Genomic DNA, 21,151 nt, shown 5'->3' with positions numbered 1-21,151 from the left:
TGCAATATTAACCACTGGTCTTTCCTTTTTCGCGCGATATTATATCAGCACCTATGATACCATTTCAAAGACCGCAATCAAAACATTAAATACCGCATTAAAGCCATACAATAATTCGCAATATTCATTCGTAAACGTTATTGTATATGTGCTTAATTAATCGTTATTATGTTTCGAATGATTTACTACCTCGTATTCCATAAGCAGATATATGGTTCATTTTCACCTCAAGTACGATATAATTTGTAACAAATATTTATAATTCACAATGTAAAATATTTATAATTCATTGGAAATATTTTTCTATCACGGTATAGTGGTCAAATTTCACAAGTGGTTAAATCACAAACATGTGGTAGTCAGAAGCTATACTCACGACATGACAAATCATGAAGATGTCATGAAAAATGGCGTCCGTCCATATATATTCAAACGCAACGAACAAGTTCGAACTTTTCGAGAAGAAACGATTTGTTCGATAACATCTGTCGCGAGCTTCTCTTCCTTTAACGATAACAATTGACAACTAAAGCTCGAGAGGCTCGTAAGGATGAACAGCGACGAGTATCTAGAAGCTATGTACTCACCTGGACAAGGAGACTCCAACACCAAGGACGTTGGAAGTTTCGAGAAGCGAAGATGGAAACTGAAGTAGCACGTCAGGTCAACTCCGGCGAAAACTGCTAAAGAAAGAAAAATCCAACTAATTTGTTTCCAACAATAAAATGAAATTAATTTGTTTCACAAATTATTAACTGGATATTATTCAAAAATTATTCAAAATTCGCTTGATTGATTCACGGCCCGGGACATTTGGGTCATACCATTTTGGTAATGGACGAAAATGGCAGAAGGAAGAACGACCGTTTTTTTCATATTTCTCTTTCCCCGGGAAACGATGGAATGCCCGAGCACCTTGTTTCATTTCTTCTCGACATCAATTTCAATCTTTTTAAACGAAATATAATCTGAACGATGAAAAGTTCATTCAAATAATGCTCCGCACCAGACACTCACGAAAATTAAGAAGAAACACGGAAAATTCGCGAATAAAACGGATTTCTTTGTTCCAGTGAGATAATAAACCTCGTTCACGTATTGGTTTTTAAAATCAATATATCCACCAATGTGCACTCGTTTAACAAGGGTGATGGAACGTGCCAAAAATCTCTCAAGGGGGTCTTGGCAACGGAAGAGTCGAAAACGTCACAATTATGAATGAAAAATTCGAATAGTTGCTGATTTTACAGTCGAAACCGATAAAGAACTCCAGATATTCCCCCAATTAATTTACAATAAATTCGCGAAAATGATCGATTGCTGACGTCATTGTATTCTAGAAAGATTGTAAAACGATAAGAATTTATTGAAAAAACTTATATTCGATGATAACACTTCTAATAAGAGTACTAAGAGGAGCGATTCTGTACTCACCTTCCTGTCTCGAAGTACCGAACGCAATTAACCGTCCGCCCAGGATGGAACCGTTCGGAACTTTTGTAAGTCACTGCACGGCCGCTGCTTATGGTGGAAATGTAATAGATATAAGTACAGAGCGCGTGAGCGAACTAAAAACGCGATAGAGAAGTAGAGAGAGGATGTTCCGTCCTTGTCTAACGACGCGCGCTTGTACAGGAAATATGTAACAGCGGTATACGAGCAGCGTCAGTGTCCACTAGTGTGCATGCCTGATTAAACAAGGACAGGAAGTATCTATACATGGTGTTCTCTTTCTATTTCCATGTTGCATCCATCTTACTATACAGTACACACACTCAGCTATTCTATCATTATATTTGTGCGTTGCTTATGTGTGAACCAAACATTTCCATGGCAACAAATCGTTTGTCTCTTGTTTGATGCACGGTTTTCAACGGAGTTGAAAGAATTTTTTAAGAGAAACGTAATGGACGGGTTGTTTTTAAAGTAATAAACGGAAATTCTCGTATCCATTGAGAAACGATAGGCGATTTGAAAGTGTCACTATGAACGGTGATTTATCGATGCAAGGTAGTATGAATAAGATATTTTATAATCTGCGAAAAAAGGTAAGGAATATTCTAGATTTTAGATTTTAGATTTTAGATTTTAGATTTTAGATTTTAGATTTTAGATTTTAGATTTTAGATTTTAGATTTTAGATTTTAGATTTTAGATTTTAGATTTTAGATTTTAGAATTTCCACGTCACAGACGTGTGTGTTTTGTTATTTGATTTGTAATATTGCTGCAGTTCTCTTAATAGCTGTTCGTTTCATGCGATACTCGCACATAGTATCTATGACTTTTGCTTCTAACAATTTTTATAATTAGGCTGTATCAAATATTTTTAACGTTCGTGTTTCATGAAAAATCATGTGTAACTCGTTGAATTCGCAAATGTAACAAAAAATTACATGAAAAAACTTATATTATTGTAATGAAAAAATAATTATATTAGGAGGAGAGTCGTATTTCGGAACGTCATCGCAACATATTATACCTTGTATGTGATTATTTGGAACACAATGGGTGAGTATATTATAATTAAAATATATTCCTAGTTCCAATTCTCTTGAATAGTGTCAGTGACCAATCGAAATAGAAATCAGTGGACATCGTGGAAAGAGAAGGCGAAACCAAATTTGAAAATTCGACATCGGTAATTCAGTAGTTAAGAATAACTCAATCGATAATGTAGATTAACTAGTTATAAACAAATATATGAAATATAAATTCAAATTATTCTTATCCATCTAAAAATTGGAAATTAAAGAGCAGAAGACAAGAAATTATCTTCGAGGATTTATATAGTAAATACATTCTTTTGCCCGTCTTACCTAGAGATAAAACAGTTGTTTGATGGTTATCTTATAGTGTTCAGTCATTGCGAAAAATATTTTTAATCAGTTAAAAACTATAATTAATTAAAAACTACATTTTTTTAGGTATATAGACATTAGCGATGTATTATTCCGGGAAGCTCGTCTGTCTCCCGAACATCGGGTCTGCGACAACATCGATTTGGAAATTATCGTTGCAGAGTATGAAAATTATTACAAGATGAAATTTCAAAAATATCCCATATTGTGTAAGAAAATAACTGGAAGGGAAATGACGAGGGAAGTGACAAATGCAAGCAAAACGTAAGAATTTAAATTATTTAACGATATTAAACGGTATTCAACGTGTATCCTATTCAACGGTATCGTATTCAACGTATCAAATTCAACGTATCGTATTACAATATGATCCAGTGTTTGTAGAAGTATTGAGACAAAAGCCAAATCTTTTAGTAAACAAGCGAGAAGTGAGCCTGTGAAAGAGACGAATCTACAGCAGAAGATAACTGATGACAATACGAATCATATTAATCTCGCAATGACAGTGACGTCAATATTCCCCAATGGAACAATCCATGCAATCGAAGATATTGAAATGCATTGAAAAGCTTTATTCAGATAATACGGAATTACGAAAGATTGCTGAGGACGTCTCATGCGTAAGTTATTTTCGATTAATATACGTATCGTAAAGCTTTTAAACGATAAAATTCCCGTCGATAAATCGTCCAACGTATATCGACGATGACGTGATTTCGGTAACGCTTCAAATATCAAATTACGTAACGCTTACTTAATATAGAGAAGACGCCATTTTATCTTTGTATATCTTTGTATCGTCACAGGAGATCGTAGTAAACAAATTAAATGTACATTGGGATGACGTTATAGGCCTAGAAGAATGTAAAACCGCTGTTAAGGAGGCCGTTGTGTATCCCCTTAAGTATCCTATCTCTTTTGATGGCCCGTTTTCCCCATGGAAAGGTATTTTGCTGTACGGCCCACCTGGTACAGGTAAGATACTCGTATTCTTTTCATTTCTGTACGTGTTTACAAGAAATATACAAAACAGGGAAAACGAAGTTAGCGAAGGCAGTCGCGACAGAATGCCATTGCACCTTTTTTAACATAACTGCCAGCTGATTAGTCAGCAAATGGAGAGGCGATTCCGAGAAGTATATACGTGTAAGTTGCTTTGTCTATGTAAGTTTCTTTGTTCCTTTGTCTATGAAGGAGAGATTCTAGGTATAAAATTTTTATTTTTCGTCATTTATATATAAATAGAATAGTTGTTTGGAAAACGAAATGATATCATATTCGCGATGAGGCAATGAATTTAAGGAATTTCGAATATAATATTTAATGAATAATACATTTGTTAAACTGAACAGGTTTTATTTGAACTTGCCTATAGTCATTCGCCTACAATTATTTTTATCGACGAGATTGACTGGATCGCCACAAATAAAGGAGACTGTATATTGTCTGAACCTGCAAAGAGATTCAGATCAGAACTTCTTTCTAGATTGGATGGATTAGTGTCTAATGAGAATTCTAATGTAGTTCTTCTGGCTACAACTAATTCCCCTTGGTACGTATATCACGTTATTTCAATGTTTTCTAAGTAGAAAATATCGTAATATTTCTCCAAATTCCAAATATGTTATTGTGTTGTTTGAAGTATTCCTTCATTATTATTAGTATAATAGAACGATAATATTTATTGTAAATATGTTATTAGGGGCATTGATGCAGCTTTACTCAGGCGTCTCGAAAAGCAAATATACGTATCATTACCCAATGAAGTTGCTCGACTTGGTATATTCAAATTATACCTTAGCAACCACTTATTAGAAAATACAGATATTGTAAACCACATAGTAAAATGTACTGAAAGATATTCTTGTGCAGATATAAAATTGCTTTGTAAGCAAGCGTGGCTACTAGAAATAAGCCCGATATGGAGGAGACTTGAAAAGAAAGAAACACCTGTTACCACTTTGAAATATGAATTAAAAAGTTATGAAATATTAGCAAAATTGTTAAAAAAAATGTCACCTACAGTTATGCAAATAGATAAATATGATACGCGGAACAAATAAATACGCAATCGTAATGACAGATATTGAAAAATATAAATAAATGGATTATCGTTCGAGAAATCATTCGCATGTGTGTGCATGTGTGTATGCGCGCATGTGTATGCGCGCATGTGTGTGCGCGCATGTGTGTCGTGTGTGTCATGTGTGTGTGCGTGTGTGTGCGCGCACACGCTATAGGCTAAGTTTAAAATGTTCGGTTGTATTATATCCTTGTATTATATATGTCGGAGATGAAAGGAAAACCGGAGCCTTCCCTTTGCAATTTTGAGGAAGCCTTCTAATGCTTTAGCCTAGATTTTATCATAACTGTAATTAAGCAATTGTCATTTGTAATTGTTTGATATTTGTGAAAGCGAAAGTGAGTTCGAGGTGACAACTGGTCGCCGAACGTAGCCACGGTCACGGGATAAACGTTTTGCCTGACGAAGGTGTGGATCGGTTGTATTGTTCTCCCTAGAAATCGCATAGAATTGTACTTTAGAGATGTCGATATAATGGGACACACGTTGTATTAGGAATCAATCTCCAGACAGAAACTGCCTAGTAACGGCGTTTGAATCTTTCTCGATGTTTCCAAAGAGTATACAACAAACTTTTGACAGAAATTGCCTAGCAACAACGATTGGAACCTTCTCGATGTTTCCAGCGAGCATATAACAAACAAATGCAGTCGGATAGCGAAAAAGATTTTCATCAGATATTCATTCGTGTGATCGCCTTGGAAAGTGATACATCGAGCAGTTTACCGAGTGTCTCAGCAATCGTATTTTTTTTGTGTTTAAAATTATTCTACGCATAGTAAAGAGTTATCCCGTTGACCGTGGATTCGTTTGAACCTAGGAACATTGTTAATAGCGTTAATTAAATTCATTATTCGTAAAACCTATTAATCGTTAATCTCATTTTTTTTCGTTAAATTTATTATTCGTAAGACATATTATTCGTTCCTCTTATTGTTCGTTAAACTTATTAATCTTTAATCTAATTATTAGTTAAACTTATCGTTTGTTAATCTTATTATTTATTAAACTCATTATTCATAATATTTTGTAAAATCTTGTTTATTCGCGTAAATATATTCTCTGTTTCGTAAAACAATGGCTAATTCAAACGAAGGATCATTACGCGCCTTAAATCCTAATGATAACCCGACATATATATGTGAGTGTATTTTATCAAAAATATGTTTTTTAGTTTTTCTTATCTTAGTAATTATTTTTAAAAAAATAAAGTCTTATATGAAAATAAAGCTGTTCTTTATTTCAAATAATTGAAGTAAATAAATACAATGAGTTTTATATTTTATTATATCTTATATTATCGTTATATTGTTATTGAAAAAATTGATATAATCAACACTTCTTCCTGTTCTCTTGATTGTTTCTTGCTTGTTTCAAACCATGATAATAACCTACAAAAGAAATAACATAGTCCATTGAAAATTTAATATACAATAAAATACTTATATGAAATAATTACCTGTGTGAAAACCACTAATATACCATGACATCAACATACTTGAAAGTGCGTCTGTATCATTATCTGGTAATCTAGTACATTTTATTAAAATTTCGTATTTTTTTTTTCCAAATAAAATGTTAAACTTATTCCAAATTACTTATTAATATTAGAAGTATTCAGCATTTCATTAGAATTTTTAAATTGTACTTACTCGGCCATTAATTATGGTGGTAAAGGAGGTGCAGGTGGCATTATATCAGTCATCGAATTGAAAGATGGTCCCGATATGAAGTGATGTGCACAATCCATTTTTTCTACATTATATTTTTTCGAATTTACATTTGTAGAAAAATTAGTCTCACAAGTCTCGTCGTTCTCTTCATTGAATTTCTCTTCCAAAGCTTTCTTTTGTTGTGCTATTTGACTTTGCAAACCTTCTGATTCTAAAAGAGAACTCAACTCGACTTTCTCTGTATTACCATAGCCTAAACACAGAGTAAAAGAAATTTTTGTCATTTAATAGAATGGCTGAGTGACATTCAGTTACTGTCCTTACAGGCAATGTACTAGAATTTCCCGTGCATAAATGTATATGTATAAATGTTTGCCTTGATATATGTAGTAATAATCACTCGTCTAATGAGGAGAATTATATTCCAAGCAGCTAATAATGAACAATAAGTAACATGCATGTTTATGGTTCATGACCCTATATCCCACGGGTCTCTCCATAGACATTGACAGGTACTCCTGCCGAGTTAAGAACCTGCTGAATGACACTGTGATAGACTATGCGAAAGCCTTTACTTCATATATATATATGTATTTTTAGTACATTTCTTAATTGACATAACCATCATGCTAAAGGTATTACCTACAAATTTTACAACACACGTGCCATTGTTTTCGTAAATTTTTGATATTATAGCTTCATAAATTTCTCCATCCTCTGAGTATATTGCACGACAAGGTGCTCCTATGATCCATTTCTATAGAGAAAAGATGTGTATACAAATAAATATAAGTAAATAGCAAAATAAAATAATTTGCTTCTTAATCAATATATTTAATAATATTCTGTATCAAATTTGTAATATTCTATCAAAATCACAACCTTGTGTAATTTACTTGCGTGTTTAGGCTGCTTAAGATTTTGTAGGTTTTCTTTCGGTTGAGAATTTCCAACATCCATTCCCATTCGCTTGATAACTTCTTCTTTTGCTAAATTTATTGCTTTATCATATGCTTCTATTAATGCACTATCGTCCCAAACATTATCATTGGCTGTGTCTGTATCCTTTTGAGATAGCAAATTATACGTTATTAATATCGATACAAGTATTTTATTATCAAACTATTGCAAATTATCATATATGTCATTTTTCAAAAATTGACTAAAAGGTAATGGATACTGTTAATTACTATTATGCTAAGATCTTGTACTAAAATAATGTTAAAACCATTACGTTTCCATTACCATACATACGTTTCCATTTCCTCGTATAAAAAGAACATTCATATCATCTGCCATTTTAAAATAACATCATTTAAATATTGAATTTGCTTCTGAAATATTAATTTGTCTCATTTCTTTAACTCTAACACATTGTAAACAATGATGACATTATACCAACTATAATACTAAAAATCTATTCCCCATTCATTCGAAAGATTATTTTTTGAAGCAAGGTTAACATTGAATGTTCCCACACTTCAATAACTGTATTTTACTTTCTTTACAATATCTAACAATATATTAGAATACTATAAAAAAATATTGTATGCACAAAAAACTGTTTATAGCGAAATAGCAAAAGAATTAATCACATATTATAACTAAAACGAGATTGTTAAGTAGATTATATTATACTGCATATGCGTTAGTGTTTCAGCTGGTAAATATAGTTTTTATATCTGAAGATAAATAAGATTTAATTCTATAAAATTGCATAATGAATTATACATCTATTTATTACTATTCGTATTTCCCCTTAGTTGTATGTTGTCAATAGCATCAATCACGAACATATAAATAAATATAGAAGAAACCTCTATATGGTTTCTTCTATATGGAAATGAAAAGGGAAAAATGAACATGGAAGACAAGAAAGTTTTCTTCAGGTTTAGCGTATGCGTGATACGCTTTGAATGTCTCAGATAAAGATAAAGATACTCTGCTCATTTCTATTTGTTCCGCAGAACGAGAAATTTGTTGTCTTTCATATTGGTTTTTACGATTCAATTTTTGGGCAGTTTTCCCTAGCGAGTGTCGGTCCCTGTTTGATATAACCAGACCGTAATTTATACAGATATGTATTATAGATATATATTTGTAAAACTGAAATCAGATGAAATAAATGTTGCCTGAGGTTTTAAACGTTTAATAAAAACAATATTTCATTTGGAAAAAATGTAAGATATGTAAAATTACATATTGATCATTTTGCTGGTCTTGTATCATAAAACGTGTGGCCCGAAGAGCACGTGTCCGGTAGAGATACGTCACTTGTGTTAGGAACCGTTTTATAACCTATCACAGTAAAGGAACGTCGGCAGTATAGCAGCCGAAGAATGCCGTGAAAGTTTCTGTACAAAGTACAATTGATCTACAATTGATATTTTCCGCAATACTTATCTGATGTTCGGTCAGGGTGTCCCATACTCATGATATTTATGACAGTGGAATGGCGTTAGTAAATCAATTACAAAAATTTTCGAGATCAATTCTCGGTATTGCATCAAATTATTCAAAATATACAAGCAACACAACGTTACCCTTTTTGCAGGCAACAAGAGGAATATCGACCACGCAACCACTTTCAGAAAAACAAGAGTAAGTGATACAAATTTTCTTGTGCTTTCCTTCTTTTTTTAATAGAATTTCAGTACTTACCTTCCAATATAAAATTGGTGTCAAAATAATAATGCTAATAATAATGTCTAAGAAATTTTTCTCTTTGTAGGAGTATAACATCTAGAAAAATAACATAGTATTAATAAGAACAACATTGACAGTGAACAACTAAAAATATAACACTGTTATAAATATATGATATACGAATTTTATTTATGTATTATTAAGACAAGTATATCTTATTTTTAAATTATTTCTATTATCATAAGTGATACATATAATTAAGGTATAATTAAGAGAAGATTAATTGAAGAAACACAAAAAATAAGGAAAATAATTATATTGAGATAATTTTTATCTTTCATAAATATTATTTTCAGAGTAAATATAACGTTTGTTAAAGCAAGTGGAGAGAGAATCAAAGCAACAGGGAAAGTTGGAGATACTATATTAGACATAGTAGTAAATAATGAAATTGATTTAGATGGATATGGTATGTTTTAAAGAAGCATAATTTACTTAATTTAAAATAAATAATTTTGAGGTAGAAAATATTTGAAAATTTTCATTTTTATCGAGTTTAATATTCTTATTATTTTTAACTTTTGATACTTTATTATATAAGTATGTTGTAATATTAAAATATAATTGATATAGGTGCTTGTGAAGGAACATTAACTTGTAGTACGTGCCATTTAATATTTTCGAAAGAAGTTTATGATGCACTTCCTGACAAACCAACAGATGAAGAATTAGACATGTTGGATTTAGCATATGAATTAACAGATACGTGAGTTCATAATAATCAGTATCAAATCATTCACATTATTAATTCTATTACCTTTTAATATTTTATAAAGTGAATTTTTCTTTGTAAATTTATGTAAAAACAGGTTAGTATTGGGTATTTCGAAATCTGCATCTCAATGTAGAATTTCAAATCGCTATCTCTGAATACTACGAAACTGAAATTATAATAAATTTTCATAGTTTTTTATTTATGACCCTATAATCATTACGAATCTATGTTGGAATTAGCATATTTACAATGTTGATTTTCAAATGGATAAATAGAAATCTTATTGTGTATTAGTATTAATTTGTATAGCAATAAATATATTTATTGACATATTCAGTTATATAATATTTAATTTCAGGTCACGGCTAGGCTGTCAAATAGTAATGTCTAAGGAACTAGATGGAATTGAGGTAAGAGTTCCATCAACAATTAATGATGCAAGAGCATAACTGAAATTATCTATAGGTTTTTGAAAATTTGTATACAATGTTATACATCTCTTGTTAAAAAACCCTTGTTATAATTATTAAAATATTGGTATTAAAAAAATATAATAAAGAATCTTGTGTTTAAATGTGAAGCTTATATATATACATATGTTATATAGTATAATTGCAATTTTGATATTTGTACATTGCCATTGTAAAAAGCCTATCCAATTATGAAGAAAATATATCTTTTATTTTTAATATACAGGGTGTCAATTTTAAAACGTTCATCTAAATTATTTTCGTTACTATTAAAGATAAGAAGAAATTACTAAGGAAGACTTAAATGGTTTTAAGATGTGTACTTGGTTATGATAAAAAAGACTCTTGTGGAATAAATTTTGCAACTTCTGAAAGATTAGATAAAAGCTTAGAACCTAAAAAATAATTTGAAATTAATTTCGTTTAGATATACTGTTTGATTTCTTAGCTGTGGGCAAGTTTAAAAGATCATCAAACTCATGGTCAACAAAACAACAGAAATGTACATGCAATGCTTTTTCGTTTCACAACAAGTTATCTGACACTATCATCATTTTCGTGGCACATGCAACATTATCGATTCAGTATAGTAATGTTTTGGATTGAAACAAGTGTCTCGACATTGGGGCAAAATATTTCAACCTTTAAGGACTAAAATTAAAACTTATGAGTTTGTTTATAATTTTAATAGATTTTATTAATATTGTTTTTACTGGTTTATTAATTACAAGAAAGTTTGTAAAAGACTGAAGTTTTATGTAAAAAGTACAAATATTCTTTCAACAAAATTAGTCAAATCACATCATTATTTATACATATTGTATATAAATAAAATATGCGGATATATTACTTTACCCTAGAATTAAAATTCAATAATATTGAGGAATCTTATTTATTCAGATTTTGTACATTATCGCTTCTAACCTCGGATAATAGAACAACAAATTAAATATTTTTAAACAAAAAAACTTTGTTCCTTTGTTTGATTTCCCTTGCTCGCGTTTCTTAACTACTTAGATATAAAATACTTACGTTTTCGAAAATTCATACTTTACAAGCTACTAAACGCTTTATCTGTTCAGAATAATTTATTGTTTTCTTAACTAGGTACATACCAAATACATCTATTAAGTTGGTATTTCTCATAATTACCAGTACATAAAGCTAAAACACTTTTGTACTATGCTTGTTATACATGGATCTAACAAATAATTTAACTTGTGTATTGTCGTTTGTATATTTTGTTACGTGTAAAATATTCTATTTCTACACTACTTACAAGTTCGATAAAGTGTACATTACACATCGTGAAATTTACATATTTTCACTTGGTTACCCTGCCCAATTCGAATATAATTCAGAACGTATGTGCTATATTTATATATTCTGCATTTGTTTTGTATATTATGTACACTGATCTGATCTTTGTAAACGCGAGTTTTACGATATTAATGAGAAATTTGCCAATTTAATGGAAGTTGTTAATTTTTTCTGGCACGTTTCACGTTAGCAGACATTTTTCTTAAGTTACAGTCGAAAAATGTTTTTATGTAAAAGAATAGGAATGATTATTAGGAAGTTATTTTAAGATGACAAGATATTTCACGTCTTCTATTTAAATATAGCGTTAAATTTTAATTCCGTCAATTCGTATATACTCGTACATCGAATTTCCTTTTCTCATGTCATTTCTTTTCTTTCATTTCACATTTAATTACAAAGATAAAGTGTAAGTACGTTGCTCATAAAATTAATATCAAATGTCGCAAAATATACAAAAGTAAACTAAGAAGAGGGGTACATATTATTACACAAACTGTCGTTCATATTGCATATGTACATATGCAGTATAAAAACAATACTTTTTAGTTTTTAATCTCTTGTTTAAATAATCCTAATATCTAAATTTGTATCGGTCATTGATTCGATATAACTGCGTTTATTGGAAGTAATTAAGCTATAGCCTGCGCACAAGAGAAGAAGGAACAAACACGTATAGTATACACGCTTAAATAACAAAATTAAGTCAGTTTACGTTCAATGTGAACTTGATCAAAGTTCCAGTCTCGAATTATAGAGTTTCTTACTATCAGTTTACAAAATTCGATATTACGATTATGTACCGTATTTGAAAAACATAAAATGCTTTGTTCAATTTTAAATAAAACTAATATTTACCAAAGCGAATACGAAAAAAATGTTATCATCAAACTCAATTTTCAATTATCAAACTTAATCCAGCACAAATACAAATGTTCTTCGTGCTTTTTTACTTTTACTACTTTTCAACTCTCTATAGTTCGAGATTTGAGTTCCGCTAACTTTCTTTCTACTGCGCATGCGCAACAGGAAAACTTGAATTACACGTAATAGTAAAAAGTTCGAAAATCTTATCCTTTCGTGGCAGCGAAAGTAACCTAGGACTAGAGGTTCCATAACATTAATAATAATAAGGCAATAATATTAATATTAATAATAATGTAATCGAGTACTACTAACAATATTAATAATAATAATAATAATAATAGTATGGTAATGGCAAGATACACGCGGGTATAAATTAATCATTCCTTTCGTAATATCTACGACGTCTTCGGGATATTCTTTAGAAATTACTTTATTTCTGGTCAATATTCATTAACGAGCAACTTTTCTCTCTGTTTCTTATCACGATTTTTTTCACTTCATCACAATTGTACCGTTAGAAATTATTCAAAACATTGTTAAAATGTCCATGAAATATATGCAATTGCCGTATTGAATAAGCGAGTAATGAAGTTGCTGTTTCACTGAATAAAAGTGAAATCTCCAATGCGTGTGCTCAAGTATATAAGTTAAAAAAAGATTGGTACATCAATGCCTATTATTCTTAATCAATATTCATCATTTAACAATTAGGACCGAATTTTTACAAACCAACTCTAAACCACGACCCAATTTACAAATAAAAAGATCGATGTGTAAATTAACTATCAACTATTAATCTCCAATCCTATGTGAAGATATAATGTTCGGACCAAATTTCTAAACTAACGTGGACAATTCATGCGGACTATTGGTGGTTGCTGCGCTACTTAGATCCAATGTGGCAGCCGGAAGACCAGGACTGACGCTGCCGGTTGCTTCCCGTGGCAAATGCTGCGATCTATTTAGCTTATTTCCAGGACTCGGTGGCGATCTATCTGCTGGTGTATCCGGTGGCGTAACCACGTTTCTGTGTCCGCTCACGTTCAGATGATTGTGCGTCGCCGCGATCGGAGCTGGCGATGAGAGCAACAAGGGCGGTGGGGACATTGACACGTGTCGATGATGATGATGGTGATGATAGTGTTGGTACTGTGCAGCTCGGCCGTGCGTTGCGTGGCTGGTATTTAGTTGGGGTTAGGTTGACTTTCGTTGGGCAGCCAGCATGGTGGATGGTTAACGGGCCACGTAGTTGTTGTTGCTGTTGTAGCTGTGGCTGGTTCTGGTGCTGTTGCAGCTGCTGCTGACGCTGCAGCTGTACCGCCGCTTCGCACTGTTCGCGCGCTAACGCCTTCACGGCATTCGTCTTCTCCTACGAAATAAGAATGATAGGTTAGGTTGTAGTCAGGGGCCATAACAAATTAAAAAAGTTATAATATAAGAATTTACATTTTAGTTGAAATGATTCTAGTTACGAATAAGTATTAAAGATGATTCAAATCTTTTTCGTTACCGATAACCATGGTGAAAACTCTTTTGGATTACTTTCAGCCATTGTCAATCTTATTGTCTTATTATACTACATGCTTGAAGTAGAAGGAGGGGTACAGAGAAAAAGACTTTTTCTCGGCAAATATAATCGTTACTCAATTATTTTGTTCAACAGTTTTACAAATCTCCCCAAAATAAACGAGAATACGAAAATACACTGAATATCGTGTGTATGGTTATTTATAAAATCCCCTTGAAATAGTTGCGATCGCGGATCACATAAACAAACGAACCTGTCATTCTACAGAGTATCTTTTTCGGTGAAATTATGCAAACGTAAATGTAACTTCGGTAGATCTCCTCGAGAACTTGTAAGCTTATATCACTCTGACCCAACCAGTCCACTCTAAAGTGTATAATTTATAAAAGGGGATTATATTAATACGCGGAGGATGTGGTAGGTGGTAAGTTTTGCATATGAATGTTTGTTGATACAACGAATGGTTAAATGGAGGTTTTCATGAATGTGATAAGGACTAGATCGAATGTTTTAACATTTATAACTAGAATGCGTATTTTTATACAAGTTTGTAGTTTTACGAACATAATCAAAGAAATAAAATTTTAATAGAGATTTGTTTTCTTATATACGTATATTTTAGCGCATTTTATGCATTTTGCGCCATTTGCGTACTTTTCAATTTCGCACGAACGTATAAAGATCCGCAATATAATTATAACGCTTCTTAAAAATGTGAAAAATCCTGGTTTCCTAAAAGCTTGCAATTGATTTCAGAAAAATTTTTATGAACTCTACCAGATAAATTATGGTAACTCTGAAAAACAAAATTTCACGATAAAATGATTTCCGGGTAAAATACACATAAAAGATGATTTAGACGTGTTTGAACGTGTTCGTTTTCTTTTTTAATAGCGATATGTTCTTACCCTCTGCCACACGAAGACGTTATGGACCATTGCGCATCCACAAAACACGATGCCAAGGCCTATGAAAACCGACGTAACGATTGCCGGCGTCGAATGAAACTGGATGAATGTATACAATATCATACCTGAAAGCATTGTTAGAGGATCATTATAACACGTATGCCATAACAAGCGGGACAAAGAATCGGCGCAAATACATATTCTCAATACATATAATTCTCGAAGCGTAAACTATATACATATGCTTTTAATTGAAATTTTCAATACTAGTTGCAAATTATTTTTCAATTAATTTATTATTTAAGTCTTTATATATCAATTCTCGACGAATAAATTACTTAAATTATAGAGAATCTATCTTCAGACAATAGAGAATTCAATATTTTTGGTCGTTAAGTAATTTACAAATTTCTAAAACGATTACGTTCGAAGTTTTGGACAGTATTTGAAGTTTCTAACATGACATTAAAAAAAAATAAATAAATTTTATGATATAATTAAAAAAACATTGTAGTCTATCATAATTTCTATTCCGTCAAATTTATTAAAACGCAGTTTTCTTCTGAACAGAGTCAAAATGTCCGTCTTGAATCGAGTTCAACAGCTTAACGATCGATCGAGCGAATGATAGCTGTGTAAACTAGCATGACACAACGTAAACTTTAGATTAGATCTCGATCCATCCACCAGCCGTATTCATGCATGACATGAATATTCTGTTTCAGCTCTTTATAAATTAATCTGTTAAAACTTCTCTAAAAGACGATCATTTTTTATTTTTCTAAGAAAAATAATGACTATTCGGCGTTAAAATTAACTTTATTTCCATTGGATTTCTAAACTGATTTCATACACTCAGAGATAGTTCACAGTATCTTTTAGATTCATGCCTGAATTCAAGAAAAATTAAACGTATAACTTATGTACTAGTATCTTTCAAAAGGTTAAAGTTGACAGAATTGAAGGAATTGGTTCTTACCAGTTAGAAAGACGGGAATGCTAATGAAAAACCCTCCGACAGCACATATCCGGCTGATGGATGATTTTTGCAGGTACTTGTTACTCCTGAAACAGACAAAATTTGAAGTGAAAGTCAGTTTCACGATTCTATGATAATTGAGCGAAATATAAAGGAACCAGTTTTTTGTTTAACAGCCAAGAATCTTTCAAAAATTCTACTGTAATTGATACTTCAAATATATTTAGTCAGACAAAGGATAATCATAATCGCAACGTTAATCTTAACTTTAATTCAAGGATCAAACAGTATCATTATACATATAAAAGTAAACATAAAGTCTATCCACATTGTTGTTGTTGTTGTTGTTGTTGTTGTTGTTGTTGTTGTTGTTGTTGTTGTTGTTGTTGTTGTCGTTGTCGTTGTCGTTGTCGTTGTCGTTGTCGTTGTCGTTGTCGTTGTTGTTGTTGTTGTTGTTGTTGTTGTTATTATTATTATTATTATTATTATTATTATATGTTATTCTATAATTGATTTTTATTTCTTTATTATCAATATTATTCTATTTTCTATAATGATTCAATTATAGATCTTATTTTTTGTCAATCATATTTCACTGAAATGATCACTTTGAAAATAATCTAATAGTAAAAAATGAAAAATAATCTTTTTCTACCTTGTCTTCATTTTTTACAAACTCTGTCCACCGCCGCAAACCTATTAAATGCATGAAACGACAAAGCAAAGCTGCTTCACATAATTCCCCGCTCACGCAGTGTCAATCAGCTCACGACCGCAAACGATACTGCTAATTTCCAGCGACCACGAACGATTTCACCGTAATTGCCGGTGTGAAATTTACCAATACGTGCTCGAATTGGTCAATAATGGATAGAGCGCTCTTGCACACACTAATCTACCAACAAATAATATTGACTCAATTGAACAACAGCGCCTAGATTAACGGACAAACCGCATGTTCCAAACAGATTTACAATCACGGCAGAAAATACATGCCGTTATAGATGTTTCCTGGTCAAGACTAATTTCCACGCGTTAAGAACATTGTAACCGGAATCTAGGAAGAACTAGCACTTCCTGGAATAATACTATTGTGTCCTCGATGAATGTCTCTCCGCAATGCCCTCGAGTGAGTTGTTTTTGTCTTTGGTCGTACGACGTCCGGGATGAGAATTCGGGGAACGGTTTTGCGCTGCTTTAATACTCGCACAACCATCCATCCATGGGACTGCATCTTTTTAGGAGGACCAGTGATTAATCTTTTCCCTTTAATCTTTAATTTTCATCTCTAATTTCTCATGAGGCTAAGATTCCTGCATCTTTTATCATAATAATTTATTAATACTATTAATAAATTGAGACAATTTTACACGTCGTATTTTGCGTTATAAGATGACTTGTAATTTGTAAAATTTACCTGTAAAATTCCTTTGTTTGTTTTACCGAAGCAATAGTTGGCATTTCTATACGACAATAAGAATTTGTTAATACTAATAATTTGTAAGGTTATCATGTTATCATTCTTCTAATGGATAGTATATTATTGAAACTTTTTTTAATATTGAAACGCGATATTTTTTTGGAGAAGAAGTGCATAGTAGTAAAGAGTTGAATTCTACGGACGTAAAAAGTGGACATAACATTTTCTGTACATGGAGTCGCCTGGCCTAAACATTTTATGATTTCCGGGCAAAAAACAGACGAATCCAGCGCTGATTTTAAAGCAGCTTCATCCAAATAAGCCACAATAAGAAATTCCCACGAAACAGTTGCGTTCATCCCCTTTCGAGGTCGCCGACCTCTTTGAATGCGTTTCAAGTGCGTCGTACCAATGAAACTTCGAGTTCTAGACTAATTTCTCGGCCTTTTGCGTTAAATTTAACCTTCCGCGTTAGTGTATTTCGGACGAGCTCCTATTTTACGCTTTCGTCGACTTCACCAACGTAACACGCAGCATCCGCAAGTAAAACTGTCTCTTAAATTTGATGTGACACCGATACACGACGAGAAGAATCACAATGCCATTTTTATTCCACTTCGTTAATTTTTCGTCGTAAGGTTTAGCTGTAAATAGGATTAAAAAAATTTAGATTAACGAGGAATTTAAAATTGATCTGTTAAATCAACAATTTCCATTAGTTGTCGATAGATTTTATAAACCTCAGATTACTGAGAAATTATACACATTGCAAAATATTTACCATTGGTTACCCACGCTACACGTAAATTTGATCAATCTACCAATGCACTAACACTGCAATAAATTTCTATTGCAACATTCCACGCTCCTTTGCCGCACCTTAAACTCCTCGCTAGATTTATTCCACCTTAAAGTGTCACATAACTCCTACGACACCGATATCAAATCTTAAACTCCACCAAATTCCAGAGAAACTTGATTTCGTCGAGAGTAAGAGATTAAACTTAAAAAGCAATTTATTTCATCTTTAAACTATCCCAAACTTCTTAAATATAATTTATATATATATATATATATATATATATATATATATATATATATATAAAATATTATACACTTATTGTGTGCATTATATATTTCAAGAACTTTGCAATAAAAAATAAAACTTATTACATTTAAGATATGGTTATATCGCACAGGCTCGAATATGATAAAGAGGTTAAATAAATGTCTCGAATCTCCGCAACAAACTCACACAAACCACCTAAAACACGTATACACAATGTGCATTCACTACGAACTCGACTCCCATTCCCTGCCAAAATCACAGGCATGCAGAGTCAATTTCACTGCTCGAGCTAGTTGAATAGGGAAGAAGGTCGAGAGCTGGAGTTAAGGAGCATAGTTGGTAAAGAATCGCGTGCCGCCGCGCCATTAAGATCAAGCCCACGATCTCAACAATAAATATTAGACGGTTCTCTGACCTGCATTTCGCGTGCGACTCGGAACGATTCAAAAACGCGTAAATTTCCCATGAGTCGAATCAAACGTTCGCGATTTATCGCATTTAGGTTATATCGATATTGTCCACGAGTGGAGGCATTCAAACACAGATTGCTTTGTGTCACTCTATCGTAACTGCCCGTAATACATGATAATTTAATTTCGAATTCTTTCGAATATATGCACGTAACGAAAAATTTGTATTGGTTCGTCAATTGCAGACCAACCAGTTGTTAGCCAGTGAAAATAATGTAGATAATAATAGTGAAGAATTAGCTCGAGAAGAGTAAACAAACAAGGCGCCTTGATAAAAGGCACAATGTGGGTCCGCAAAGTGGTGGGATTTCGGCGCATGCGCATTGTTTCGCATCAACTTACAATTAGACATGCACGAAAGCTTCATTTCTGCCGCATACATACTTGGATTCGCGTGCATGAAATTCACAAAGTAGGTTATTGCTTGAAAAACAGCTTTAATCGAGCGAAGCTTTTAACCAGACTGAAATCAAGTCTTGGTTTCTTTAGAAATTCAGATGGAATAAGAGAAACCTATTTTATCTAGGTTAGGCTAGGATAAAGGTTAGGCTGCATCGGTTGGCTTATATGACTTTCCGGTGACTTTGAAGGGTAATACGGCGCCGGCGGTCGAGAAGGTAACTTCTCTATTGAACGAGATCTCGTTGATCTCGTCTAAGCAGGAAGAGTCTGTCGGCCCTTTGATTTTATACGAGTCTTTCCATTCACGATCGTGCGAGCTGACTACAGGCGACGACACGGACCCCCGACAAAACTGTCTGAGCCTATTCAAGGCGACGTCAAATAGTTTCACTCGGAGAGATGAATGGAGATAAGAATCACCGGAGCGTCTCTGCGCTTCGATGACAATGATATTTGGTCAATCCTCTTCTTGTTTCTCGTTTTGAAAGAAGGTTGTAAAAAAGAGTGCTACTAGATCGTCTAGGGAAATCACACGGTATATATTGCGTAATGCTATTGATTTATCAAAAATAACAAGAGGTTAAGGAGCTTTGGGGAGGTTGATTCAATTTTTTATAACCTGACATCTCTTTGAACAAATGTCTTAAGAAACGCTTGAATAAAATGTTAAAAAAAATAATAATTATGAAATCTTTTCCTGTATTTTTAGACAATAAGATTTACTATATCCTACGCCATAATAAGAATCAATTTGCTATGAACTGGTATCTCGGAAATTGTAAGAATTCAGAAAATATAAGGAGGCCGGAAGAGGTAAATGAAATCCACAGAAACATTGACCCAACCTCAGCCCAGTTAGCCAACAAACTAAAATATCTCGCTGCCTTTTCTATATTTACGACCAGAACGTGGTCATTAATTGAGTCTAGCGACTGCACCGTAGACGAGTCACTGACCGATGTTGCTTTAATGGATATGCGGAAAATCACGTGTTCCAGGTTCCAGGGATGTAGTTGTTTTCATTTCCGGAGAATACGGTCGACTCGCGTGTGTATACCAATCTATCTGAGGATAGGTGTTCCTTAGAATTACCAACTATATTACTTTCAACCTTGTGATTAAAATTTTTAAACGTCACTTAATAGCAATTCAGTCGAGTAAGCACAAACTTTCAAATGTCCTAATTTTCAAATCTTTATATTTTTTAATCTCAAAGATATTTTATTATTTGCCGTAGATCAAGCTTCGTGTTACCGGTACTGTAACATTACAATCCTACGAGAAGCAGAAAATAGTGAAAAAATCTGACCTAATAGATAGTAGTCAATATTCCTTTGACGCGTCTTATGCGAACCGCAGTTAGAGGAAATGCAAATAAGCTCTTGCGAAACGGTTTGCCGCACGACAAGCCTGCGAACAACGCCCAATGCAAGTTCGGTGGGAGTTACAGGAAGAGGGACGTCTAAAATCAACTAGGAATCCCTATTCAATCGTCTAATTTTCGATTCCGGCATCGAACTTCCCGAAGAAAATTAAATACAATTCCGACTCGAGATTTAATTTCAGTCTCGTAGCTAATGCAATCTAATCGCGTTTGCAAGGCTACGCTTCCGGTCAGAAGCCACGCGCTTCGATCGCGTACTTTCCGCATCGGAAGCGTACGCTTCGGTACGAACCGCGT

The 21,151-nt window shown here is 32.8% G+C and overlaps 2 protein-coding genes and 3 long non-coding RNA genes across 10 annotated transcripts; 2 read left to right on the top strand and 3 right to left on the bottom strand.

The window, feature by feature from the left end:
* The first annotated feature begins 3,385 nt into the window (after positions 1-3,385).
* Positions 3,386-4,964, top strand: LOC126865764 (uncharacterized). Of its 2 annotated transcripts, none has more exons than XR_007689667.1 (4): positions 3,386-3,480; positions 3,667-4,006; positions 4,213-4,412; positions 4,563-4,964. It is a non-coding gene; the product is annotated as an uncharacterized LOC126865764 (long non-coding RNA). The 2 variants fall into 2 exon arrangements; XR_007689668.1 differs by having other exon boundaries at positions 3,667-4,024.
* Positions 4,965-6,157: 1,193 nt separating this feature from the next.
* LOC126865568 (survival motor neuron protein-like) lies at positions 6,158-8,935 on the bottom strand. 5 transcript variants are annotated; one of them, XM_050618270.1, is made up of 6 exons: positions 8,019-8,334; positions 7,862-7,950; positions 7,499-7,681; positions 7,259-7,373; positions 6,403-6,869; positions 6,158-6,334 (listed from the first exon to the last, which is right to left on the bottom strand). In XM_050618270.1, exons 2-5 carry the CDS (start codon positions 7,913-7,915, stop codon positions 6,607-6,609), a joined length of 615 nt encoding a protein of 204 aa, XP_050474227.1. In that variant the 5' UTR covers positions 7,916-7,950; positions 8,019-8,334; the 3' UTR covers positions 6,158-6,334; positions 6,403-6,606. The 5 variants fall into 5 exon arrangements, with proteins under 5 accessions (XP_050474227.1, XP_050474236.1, XP_050474246.1 ...); XM_050618279.1 differs by having other exon boundaries at positions 7,871-7,950; positions 8,019-8,330; XM_050618289.1 differs by lacking the exons at positions 7,862-7,950; positions 8,019-8,334 and adding an exon at positions 8,816-8,935.
* On the top strand, positions 8,930-10,730 carry LOC126865630 (adrenodoxin-like protein 2, mitochondrial). Its single transcript, XM_050618405.1, has 4 exons — positions 8,930-9,217; positions 9,619-9,731; positions 9,896-10,028; positions 10,396-10,730. The coding sequence occupies exons 1-4, from the start codon at positions 9,069-9,071 to the stop codon at positions 10,484-10,486; spliced, it is 486 nt and encodes a 161-aa protein (XP_050474362.1). The 5' UTR covers positions 8,930-9,068; the 3' UTR covers positions 10,487-10,730.
* A 3,172-nt stretch (positions 10,731-13,902) lies between these two features.
* LOC126865834 (uncharacterized) lies at positions 13,903-16,444 on the bottom strand. The gene is made up of 3 exons (XR_007689696.1): positions 16,110-16,444; positions 15,131-15,255; positions 13,903-14,063 (listed from the first exon to the last, which is right to left on the bottom strand). It is a non-coding gene; the product is annotated as an uncharacterized LOC126865834 (long non-coding RNA).
* Positions 16,445-17,393: 949 nt separating this feature from the next.
* Positions 17,394-18,572, bottom strand: LOC126865918 (uncharacterized). Its single transcript, XR_007689728.1, has 3 exons — positions 18,311-18,572; positions 17,527-18,173; positions 17,394-17,428 (listed from the first exon to the last, which is right to left on the bottom strand). It is a non-coding gene; the product is annotated as an uncharacterized LOC126865918 (long non-coding RNA).
* Positions 18,573-21,151: the final 2,579 nt, after the last annotated feature.

This window comes from Bombus huntii, chromosome 1 (assembly GCF_024542735.1).
Source record: "Bombus huntii isolate Logan2020A chromosome 1, iyBomHunt1.1, whole genome shotgun sequence".
Taxonomy (NCBI): domain Eukaryota; kingdom Metazoa; phylum Arthropoda; class Insecta; order Hymenoptera; family Apidae; genus Bombus; species Bombus huntii.
The sequence above is the reverse complement of the archived record's forward strand: the minus strand, read 5'-3'. Positions and strand labels throughout refer to the sequence as shown.

Bases quoted from the DNA above. Each gene is read 5' to 3' on its own strand.
- LOC126865568 (XM_050618270.1), bottom strand. From the start codon at position 7,915: ATGGCAGATGATATGAATGTTCTTTTTATACGAGGAAATGGAAACGTA. The intron at 7,682-7,861 runs GTAATGGAAACG...CTATCTCAAAAG, and splicing joins GAAATGGAAACGTATGTATG to GATACAGACACAGCCAATGA. The intron at 7,374-7,498 runs GTTGTGATTTTG...TTTTCTCTATAG, and splicing joins ACGCAAGTAAATTACACAAG to AAATGGATCATAGGAGCACC.
- LOC126865630 (XM_050618405.1), top strand. From the start codon at position 9,069: ATGGCGTTAGTAAATCAATTACAAAAATTTTCGAGATCAATTCTCGGT. The intron at 9,218-9,618 runs GTAAGTGATACA...TATTATTTTCAG, and splicing joins CCACTTTCAGAAAAACAAGA to AGTAAATATAACGTTTGTTA. The intron at 10,029-10,395 runs GTGAGTTCATAA...ATTTAATTTCAG, and splicing joins GCATATGAATTAACAGATAC to GTCACGGCTAGGCTGTCAAA.